The sequence below is a fragment of the Mya arenaria genome, chromosome 13 (assembly GCF_026914265.1).
Source record: "Mya arenaria isolate MELC-2E11 chromosome 13, ASM2691426v1".
Taxonomy (NCBI): domain Eukaryota; kingdom Metazoa; phylum Mollusca; class Bivalvia; order Myida; family Myidae; genus Mya; species Mya arenaria.
The window spans coordinates 36,680,616-36,691,425 of NC_069134.1; the positions used below are offsets into that span (position 1 = coordinate 36,680,616).

General features: G+C 44.0%; 1 protein-coding gene across 1 annotated transcript; it reads left to right on the top strand.

Annotated features, from left to right (window-relative positions):
• The first annotated feature begins 283 nt into the window (after positions 1-283).
• Positions 284-7,949, top strand: LOC128214781 (uncharacterized). The gene is made up of 3 exons (XM_052921422.1): positions 284-349; positions 709-1,602; positions 7,038-7,949. Exons 2-3 carry the CDS (start codon positions 1,482-1,484, stop codon positions 7,862-7,864), a joined length of 948 nt encoding a protein of 315 aa, XP_052777382.1. The 5' UTR covers positions 284-349; positions 709-1,481; the 3' UTR covers positions 7,865-7,949.
• The last annotated feature ends 2,861 nt before the right edge of the window (positions 7,950-10,810 follow it).

The window sequence follows — 10,810 nt, forward strand, 5'->3', positions numbered from 1 at the left end:
ATGATGATGATGGTATTGGTGGTGGTATTGGTGGTGGTACGGGTGGTGATGATGATGATGATGATGATGTTGATGATGATGATGATGATGTTGATGAAGTTTTTTAAATGTTTTTCTTTTAAACAATATTCTTACGCATTGTATATAGATTAATAAACGCTAAATTAGCAAAACATTTGTATGTGTATCTTCATTATCTTTTCTCTTCTGATATACGAATAAATGAGATAAACCTGTCAATGATATCAACGGTATTAGGTCAATTGAGGATACTCAGCTAAAGTCAAAAGGAGACTAGAAAAGACCGCTTAGAAGCAAACGTGGATTAATAAGAAACGGAAAAAACATGGTAATATAATATGGGACAAACTATTGTGAATATGTGTTCGTTTGTTCTGGGAAACAAAACTTTTTTACGTTCAAATACATAAGCGCCAAAATGTTTCTTTATTATAAAAGTTTCTTTTTTCGACCACATAACCGTGTTATTGATATGTATTTAGCGGTAATTATGTCAAGATTGTGCTGTGTTTATAGCTACGCGACTGTGTCCGCTTGTAGATCATGCTGGGCAAGGTGTCATGGGCGCCATTCCTACAAGATGCACATTTGTTCAGCTTGTCACAATAACGTATACGTCTATCTGTATAAATACATTAAGAAAACGCATTGTTATTAGTATGTCCTTTATTAAAATTGTCTTCATAGATGGAGGTATCTGGAAAGAGACGTGACCCTGACCTTAACAATGGCTCCGATGACACAACTGTCTACTGTCAGCCGTGTGAAGAGGAAGGCAAACGCTCTTTAGCCCAGGGATTCTGTCAGACCTGCCAAGAGTACATGTGTGATCCCTGTATCATGGCCCATAAGAAATTCAAGGTGTCCAGGAACCACATTATGTTGTCCAAAGATAAGATGCCGTCCTTCTACCCGTCAACCAAGCAGTCTGACATGGGCGTAACTGAATATTGTAGAACACATCCGAATGAGATGATCAAGTTTTACTGTCCGACCCACAGCGACCTTGGTTGTAGTGACTGTGTAGTCATCGGTCATCGCACGTGCAAAGTCGACTACATTACTGATGTGTCTAAGGATTTCACCAATGGAAGAGAATTCAGGGAGCTGGAACCATCTATTAAACGAGCGGAAGATCTTCTATCTGGGTGCATAAGTAAAGTAAAGGAGCTTTTTGACGAGGTCGAACACCAGTCTAAGGATGAGATCGACAGACTGAGAAAGTTCCGTGCAGAAATCAATACCTACCTGGACCGACGCGAGAAGGAGTTGCTCGGCGACATCGAGAAAATGAAGACCGAGGATGAAAGCGTGCTGACTGAACTGAAGACTGATTGTGAGTTGGCAAAATGCGGACTTGTGGCCACTAGGACAGAACTGACTTCCGGTACCGACTCGGTGAACCAGCGGTACGTGACGGCAAGGAGAGCCAGAAGGAACTACGGGGGATTCATGACAAGATGGAAAAGATGGCTGGTAGGATGAAGGCCCGGAAGTATCGATTTGTTGAAGACGCTGACACGAAACGGCTGCTGGGATCGAAAATGGGCCTTGGAACACTGAACATGGCGGGAGAGCTTGGTAGGAATAGAATGCTTAATTATTACTATCTCCCAATAAGTTAGACTTAGTGTAGTATGTTGTGTTCTTGTTAAGAACGGTCATACAAGGTAATTGCTAAAATTATGAAATACAGTTTCATACTTTGGTTTAATGTTTTATTACAAGCTTATTGATCTTCATTAAGTATCTACTGGTCAATTGGGTAAACCAGTCTAGTTTCAAGTACACTGGAAATAAACAAAAGAGGGCCTTTGAACGAACAACAACGCTCGTCTGTTTTTCCGCATTCGCTATAACTCGTTAATTATAACAGTAATTGAACTTGTTTAATACATGCTTATTGTCTGTAGCACCATTGAGTACTAAGTTTCAGTTCGAAATACTATTTAAAAGACAATTATCACCGATTTCATTGAAGTGATGCGTTTATATATTCAAATTTGTCCATGGGGTAAGATTTGGACGCGTTTTTATGGCTATTGAGAAAATCAATATCTTTTGTAATGTTGAATCTTTACCGACCTTACCAAAATAGAAATACGACTGGGGACAAATCAATATTTGCATTATATGACAGGGGGCAAAATTGTTCAACCTCCAGACATGGGATTTAGCGTTTATATGCACATATTTGCACCTGGGGTAAATCTGGCCACGGTAGCAAAGTTGTCCCCGAGGTAAATCTCGTCACAAAACGTGGTTTAAAATAGCAAATTGTGCCTTAGTATCGTATTAAAAATAATGCTTGTTGGTACTTTTAAAGATCAGCAATAATTTAACTCAATAAACAAGCACCTTGACATGCTTAAACATTTGATTGATTTAACAGAGAAGATTTTAAGTTGAATATCATACGACTACAACGTTTTTACCATAGATGCATTTGACATCATTAAAAGTGTAATTTTGTTGATAAAAACTAACCTATTGTTCACAATATATCCAATTAGTGTATGTGTGTGCGTGCCTGCGTCGGTGCGCGCGCGCGTGTGTGCGTGTGTGTGTGTGTGCGTGCGTGCGTGCGTGCGTGCGTGCGTGCGTGTGTGTGTGTGTGCACGGACGCACGTGCGTGGGTGCATGTGTGGGGGATGGGTGTTTGCATGAGCGGATGCGTTTGTGCGCGCGCGCGTGTGCGAGAGTGCGTGTGTGTGTGTGTGTGTGTGTGTGCAGGTGCATGTGAGAGTGTGAGCAGGTGCGTATGAGAGTGCGTGCGGGTGAAGATGAGAGTGTGCGCGGGTGAGAGTGTGTGCAGGTGAGAGTGTGTGCAGGTGCAGGTGAGAGTGTGTGCGGTTGAGAGTGTGTGCGGGTGAGAGTGTGTGCAGATGAGAGTGTGTCCGGGTGCAGGTGAGAGTGTGTGCGGGTAGAGGTGAGAGTGTGGTTGGGTGCGGATGAGAGTGTGTGCGGTTGAGAGTGTGTTAGGGTGAGAACGTGTGCGGGTGTGAGTAAGAGTGTGTGTGTGTGTGTGTGTGTGTGTGTGCGGGTGAGAGTGTGTGCGGGTGAGAGTATGTGCGAGTGAGAGTGTGTGCAGGTGAGAGTGTGTGCAGGTGAGAGTGTGTGCGGGTGAGAGTGTGTGCGGGTGCAGGTGAGAGTGTGTGCAGGTGAGAGTGTGTGCAGATGAGAGTGTGTGCGGGTGAGAGTGTGTGCGGGTGCAGGTGAGAGTGTGTGCGGGTTCGGGTGTGTGCGGGTGAGCGTGTGTGCGGGTGCCCGTGAGAGTGTGTGTGGGTGCGGGTGAGAGTGTGTGCGGGTGAGAGTGTGTGCAGGTGAAAGTGTGTGTAGGTGAGAGTGTGTGCGGTTGCGGGTAAAAATACGTGTAGGTGCGGGGGAGAGTGTGTGTGGTTGCGGGTGAGAGGTTTTTGGGGTGCGGGTGAGAGTGGGTTCAGGTGAGAGTGTATGCGGGTGCGACGGTGTGCAGTAGCGGGTGCGAGTGAGATTGTGAGGGTGGGAGTGTGTGTGTGTGTGTGTGTGTGCGAGTGATATTGTGTATAGGTAACAGTGAGTGCAGGTGCGTGAGAGTGTGTGCGGGTGACGGTGAGAGTGGGTGCGGATGAGAGTGTGAGCGAGGGCGGATAAGAATGTTTGCGGGTGTGGGTGAGAGTTTGTCCGGTTGCGGATGAGAATGTGTGTAGGTGCGGGTGTGAGTGTATGCCAATGAGAGTGTATGCAGGTGCACCTGAGAGTGTGTGCAGGTTTGAGTTATTGTGTGTGGGGGTGAGAATGTGTGCGGGTGCAGGTGAGAGTGTGTGCGGTCACGGGGGAGAGTGTGTGCGGTTGCGGTTGAGAGTGTGTGCGGTTGCGGGTGAGAATTTGCCCTGGTATGAGTGTATGCAGATGAGAGTGTGTGCGGGTGCGAGTGAGAGTGTGAGCGGTTGCGCGTGAAAGAGTGCGCGAGTGATAGTGGAGTGGGTGCGAGTGTGAGCGGGTGTGAGTGAGGGGATGGGCGGGTTCAAGTGAGAGTTAGTGCAGGTGCAGATGAGAGTGTGTGCGGTTGCGGATGAGAGTGTGTGTGGCAGCGGGTGAGAATGTATGCAAGTGCGAGTGAGAGTGTGTGTGGGTGAGGTTCAGAGTATATGTGGGTGAGGTTGAGAGTTTGTTCGGATGCGGGTAAGACTGTTTGCAAGTGCGAGTTCGAGTGAGAGAGTGTGCGGTGCAGGTGTTTGCGGGTGCTAGTGTGTATGCGTGCAAGCAAGAGTGTGTGCAGGTGCAAGTGAGAGTGTATGCATGTTTAATTAAGAGTGTGTGCGGGTGCGGTTTAGATTGGGTGCGGGTGCGGGTGAGAGTTTGTGCAGATGCGAGTGAGATTTTGTGCGGGTGAGAATGAGAGTGTGTGCGGTTGCGGGTGAGAATGTGTGCAGTTGCGAGTGAGAGTTTGTGCAGATGCAAGTGAGATTTTGTGCTGGCGAGGATGAGAGTGTGTGTGGGTGCGGGTAAAAGTGTATGCAGGTGCGATTGGGAATGTGTGCGGGTGCCGGTGAGAGTTTGTGCGGGTGCGGGTGAGAGTGTGTGCGGATGAGAGTGTGCGGTTGAAGGTTAGCGTGTGTGCAGGTGCGAGTGTATGCGGATGCGGGTTTGAGTGTTTGTCGGGACGGATGTGAGTGTGTGCGAGTGAGAGTGTGTGCAAGTGCAAGTGATAGTGTGTGCAGGTTTGAGTAAGAGTGTTTGCAGGTTTGAGTTGAGTGAGTGCGGGTGCAGGTGTGAGTGTGTGCAGGTACGGGTGAGAGTTTGTGCGGTTACGGATGAGAGTATGTGCAGGTGCAAGTGAGAGTGTATGAGGATACGGGTGAGAGTGTGTTCGATGCGGCTAAGAGTTTATGCAGATGCGGGTGAGAGTGTGTGCGGGTGCGATTGAGAGTGTGCGGTTGCGGGTGAGAATGTATGCAGGTGGGAGTGAGGGTTTGTGCAGATGCGGGTGAAATTTTGTGCGGGTGATGATGAGAGTGTGTGCGGTTGCGAGTGAGAATGTGTGCAGGTGCGAGTGAGAGTTTGTGCAGATGCGATTGAGATTTTGTGCAGGTGAGGATGACAGTGTGGGCGGGTGCGGGTGAAAGTGTATGCGGGTGCGATTGGGAATGGGTGCGGGTGCCGGTGAGAGTTTGTGCGGGTGCGAGTAAGAGTGTGTGCGGGTGAGAGTGTGTGCGGATGAGAGCGTGCGGGTGAGGGTTAGCGTGTGTGCAGGTGCGAGTGTATGCGGGTGCGGGTTTGAGTGTTTGTCGGGGCGGATGTGAGTGTGTGCGAGTGAGAGTGTGTGCAGGTGCAAGTGATAGTGTGTGCAGGTTTGAGTTAGAGTGTATGCAGGTTAGAGTTGAGTGAGTGCGGGTGCAGGTGTGAGTGTGTGCAGGTACGGGTGAGAGTCTGTGCGGTTGCGGATGAGAGTGTGTGCAGATGCAAGTGAGGGTGTATGCGGATACGGGTGAGAGTGTGTTCGGTGCGGCTGAGAGTTTATGCAGGTGCGGGTGAGAGTGTGTGCAGGTGCACCGGTGTGCTTTAGCGAGTGTGTGCGGGTGCGAGTGAGAGTGTGCGGGTGCGAGTGAGAGTGTGTGCGAGTGAGAGTGTGTGCAGGTGCGAGTGAGAATGAGTGCAAGTGAGGGCTAGAACGTGTGAAGGTAAGGGTTAGAGTGTCTGCGGGTGCAGGTGAGAGTTTGTGCGGGTGCAGGTGAGTGTTTGCGGGTACAGGTGAGGTTGTGTGCGGGTACGGATGAGAGTATGTGTAGGGGCGAGTGAGAGTGTGTGCGGATACGGGTGAGAGTGTGGGCTGGTGCAGGTGAGAGTGTGTGCGAGTGCGGGTGAGAGTGTGTGCAGGTGCGGTGGCAACGGTGTGCGGCTGCGAGTGTGTAAGGATGCAAGTGAGATTGCGTGCGAGTGAGAGTGTGTGCGTGCGCGAGTGAGAATGTGTGCGGGTGCGGTTGAGGATGAGGGTGTGTGCGAGTGAGGTCGAGTGGGTGGGGTAGAGAGTGTGTACAGGTGCGATAGTGTACGAGTGAGAGTGTGTGCGGGTGCGAGCGAGATTCTGTGCGGGTGCGTGTTAGGTTGAGTGCGAGTGAGGGTGAGTGTGTGCGAGTGAGAGTGTGTGCGGGTGAAAATGTGTGTAGGTGCTAATGAGGGTTTTTCGGGTTCGGTTGAGACTTTGCGCATGTTCGAGTGAGTGAAGGTTAGTGTGTTCGGGTGCGGTTGAGATAGTGTGTAGGTGCGAGTGAGAGTGTGCCCTGGTGAGAGTGTGTGCGGTGCAGGTGATAGTGCGTGCGGTTGCGAATGAGAGTGTGTGCGGGTGCAAATGAGAGTATGGTGAGTTACGGGGGTGTGTGTGTGTGTGTGTGTGCAGGTGTGATTGTGCGGGTGTGTGCGGGTGCGGTACAGAATATGTGCAAGTGTGTGCTGGTGCGGTTGAGTTTGCGAAGGTGCGCCTGAGAGTATGTGCAGGTGCGAGTATGTGCGGGTGCGGGCTGGAGTGTGTGTGCAGGTGCCAGTTTGTTCAGGTGCGAGCGTGCGAGTGCTTGCGTCCATGCCTTTATGAAGTGAAGTCCAATTATGTTAAAAACAGCGTTTTAATTAGCCTGATGAATATGTATACAAGGACAACTGTACTCGATAAATAGTGTGTTTCGCTGACATAACGACATTTATAGTGATGGGAACATTGACATATTTCTTTGATTTTAACAACTTCTTTGTCCTTTTCAATGAAAAAAAGTACTCATTTCATATTATTTAATATTTTTATTAACGCTTTATATTTAAATTCTGAGTCTGCACACGAAAATTGTTGAAGCGAACATGTTTCTAAGTCGAAACCCTCATCATAACATGTATTTATAATTACTGTTTATTCCGTGGTGTCTGTCGTGTAGGTTTACCTTAAACAAACTGGCGATTGAAGTTGTGACTTTATACAAGTATTTACACTTACATTTATAAGATCAAAGTGACTAAAGATATACATGTAGTCCTTATTATTTTAGTTCCAGTTATTGACCTCGCTACTATGACGTGGAAGAAGGAAGCGGATATCCTGGTCAGAACGTCTCAGGACAAGGAAACCTGCTGGATCACGGGCTCATCCCTGCTCTCGCCTGGTTTCTTCCTCCTGGCTGACTGCGGTAACAACTGTGTCAAACTGGTAGACATCAGCACCTGCACCGTCACGTCCCGCCTCCAGCTACCAGGCCAGCCATGGGACGTGTGTGTGCTCCCCGGTGACCAGGCCGCCGTTACAGTCAAGAACAAGTCCATGATTCAGCTGCTGTCTACGAAGGGAGGACAGCTGTCGTGCGGAAAGGAAATTAAAGTATCATCTAGTTGTTTTGGTATTGCGTTTAACAACAATAGATTATACGTTTCGTATACACAAACCCCGCGTGTTGAAGTGATGACATTGGATGGGCATATCATAAGTACATTCCAAACAGATGATAGAAGACAACTTTTCAAAGCACCATATTACCTGACTGTGTCAGCTTCAACACCGCCGACCCTTCACGTGTCTGACCTAACTGCCCACATCGTTCTCCAGCTGACCCTTGACGGGAAGGTCCTGCGGGAGTACCAAGATATTCGGCTCACCAATCCCGGGGCCGTGGTGAAGGTAGGGCCCGGCCAGCTGCTCGTGTGTGGATTATACAGCCACAACGTGATGCTGCTAACGGAGAGGGACGGCAAGATGGCGGAAATACTGGGAGAGAAGAACGGACTGACCGACCCCTGCTCCGTGTCCTTCTGTCCTCACACACGTGCCATAGTTGTCGGAATGAACAATAATGACTCACTGAAGGTCTTTAATGCAAAGTGACACCTTTTCTTTATCAGTCGTGATTTTGCTCTCTTTGGCGGAAATTACCATGTATTCAATGCTGTTTGAGCAAGTGAATAGTAATAACAATCATATTTAATGTTCAACATAGTTACGCTTATTTATTCGTTGTAACCGAGTTCTATCAAACTGAATGAACATAGCTAATTATATAAATCAAGAATGGAAATACTAAAATAATGTTGTATCAGTCTCAGAAGTTTGGTAATTAGTCATGAAAAGCCATTGATGCTTTATAACAGTCATGTATTTAATAAATATTAAGGGTATTTTGCAGTTTTATTTTGCAAAACACTAGGATAACGAATTAGTGTAAATATTGTTATACTATTAAACACTTATTCAATCATATTTTGGTGTTTACTACTTTTGTTTTTTTATGTTCTTTATATAGATCTTTGATTTTACAAAATGATTAACTTATATAAAAATAATTATTTAAACAGATGTATACTTTTTATGGTTTTGAAGTTAAAATAAGGTGTTTGACTTTCAGTAAAGAGAAATTTAGTAGGTTTTCATTATCATATGTTAATGAAACTCAGTCAGCATTTCAACGGTGGGCAAGTCTCAGTCAAGTTCAATTGTGAAGTGAATCATGTCAGTAATTTCAGAGTTATGCCCCTTTAACATTAAACAATAATATGTTTATATATTATGAAGGCAGTAAGTTAAGTTTTTTACTATCCAATAATGATGAAACTCGGTTACAGCATTTGTGGGCAAGTCTCCGTCAAGTTCCATCGTGGAGTTAAACATGTCAATAGATCCGGAGTTATTCCTCTATATCAATAGGAAATTGGTATTTTAAGCATCCGACAGGAAATTACTAACTTGTATTGTCCGATCATGATGGAACTTGGTGACTGTGTTTGTGGGCATTATGTCTCGGCGTAAATCGCTCCAGTAACTCTCATTGGTTATGGGCATACTGTCTTGGGGAGAATCACACCAGTAACTCTCATTGGTTATGGGCTTGCTGTCTCTGTCAGGTTCTGTTATTGGGTGAATCGCCTCAGTAGCTGATAGTCATGCCCCCTTTTATAGTGAAATATAGAATAGCATAATTACTTGCAGAGACAATTACTTAATTATAAAACGATCAGTACAATAATGAACTAAGTTACAGGATTTTGGATGAATGTTCTTATTCAAATCATATATTAGAATAATTTTAAATGTGTTAAACCTGACATGCATAAAATAGGACTACATTTTACGTTTATGCAAACCATTGCAAAGTTACTATGAAGAATATTTTAAATGGAAATTTCCGCGTGAATATTCCATAGGAATAGTACAAATGAAAAATCTCTTAAAAATGACAAACATGTCTTTAGATCTCAGTTTATCTTCTTTGGACGTTTGCCTACTGAATGTTATTGTATTGTTATTGACAATGTATGTAACCCTGTCTTAATTTAGACTTATAATGAAAATAACCGTATATTCCTTACAAGGGATTCTTGGCTGTAATTACTTTCACAACAATTTTGTAGTATTGTGCGACTTGATTTCTGTATTAACCTTTAACTAATAAATGAATTTAATTGTTAGCCATCTTCTTATGGGTTTATGTATCTAAATTATTAATTTTTGAAATTTGATTATAATCTGCAACAAAACCCAACCAGCTTTCTATTATTTGCATGTATGTATTTAACATGCGGTGATAAACCTTTTTGACTGTTTCAATTTCAATGAGCTATTTACAAGTCATATATCAACTAAGTTCAACTGCATTATTTTCAAAACCTATATAATTATTATCCAGTTATGAGCCACTCGGTCACAGTGCTTGTTTGTGGGTTTCAGGTTTCGGTGAAGTTTGATCTTGGGGCTATTCGCCCCAGTTTATCCAGAGTTATGCCCCTTTTACATTAAAAATAGTAGGTGTACATATCATGTACGCAGCTACTTAAGTTATAATTATTATTCAATTATGATGCAACTCAGTCACAGCATTTGTGTGCAAGTTCCAGGCAAGTTCCATCATGGAGTGAATCAATTGTCCGAGTAACTCGAGAGTTCTGCCTGTTTTTCCATTAAAAAATAAAAGTGTATATTGTGTGTATAAGTGTATATATATATATATATATATATATATATATTAAGGTGACCATATATATATTAATCTAGGCATTATGGGGACCGCTGGATTAAGGCGACAAAAATTGGTCTCCTTAATATTTTCTGTCCAGATTTGATGTATCAAATGACATGTCAATAAAAATGTCCATTGACAGTAAGTTGATAAGCTTGAATGTTTATTTACGAGATCATTTCATTGTTTTAAATATTATTCTCTTTTAATATTAAAAAAAAATATTCTTAAACTTTTGTGTTAGTATATTTGTGTATCCATAAAAATAGCTATTAAGGCGACCAGGGAAAAAAATCATAATTTTGGTCAAAAATAGCTATATACTAAGCATTTTTTATTTGTTTTACTTTATTTAAAGCTTATTGTATATTATCCCGAAGTTTCATTCCATAAAAAACAGAAATGAGGAAATTCGATATTTCGTGTACCATCAGCATCCAAATTTTCAGTACAGAAATTTAACTTTCCGGAATATAACGGAAATGTTCGGGTATCTCCGTGGTACCATCTCCGTGCAATTATGCAAACTCCGCGCAGTGTTACTTCCCTTGCAGTAAAGTAATGTACTGCAAGGGAAGTAACACTGCGCGGAGTTTGTGCCACCACAAGATTTTCATCCAAAATTGGATGAAAACTTTTAATGGCATTTTTTTTAATCATATATATTTATTCTTATATCCTTTCTTAAATAATTACTTTACGCCAGTTGATAGGCATAATATGTTTTATAAAAAAATAACAATTAAAAAAAACATTCGGAAATGTTCGGTCTTTTTTCAAATTGAAAGTAGGAGTTACAAATTACAATATCAACATGGATG

Excerpts from the sequence above, each read along its gene's own strand:
- LOC128214781 (XM_052921422.1), top strand. The coding sequence starts at position 1,482 with ATGGAAAAGATGGCTGGTAGGATGAAGGCCCGGAAGTATCGATTTGTT. Across the intron at positions 1,603-7,037 it reads GAACATGGCGGGAGAGCTTG|TTCCAGTTATTGACCTCGCT; the intron begins GTAGGAATAGAA and ends TTATTATTTTAG.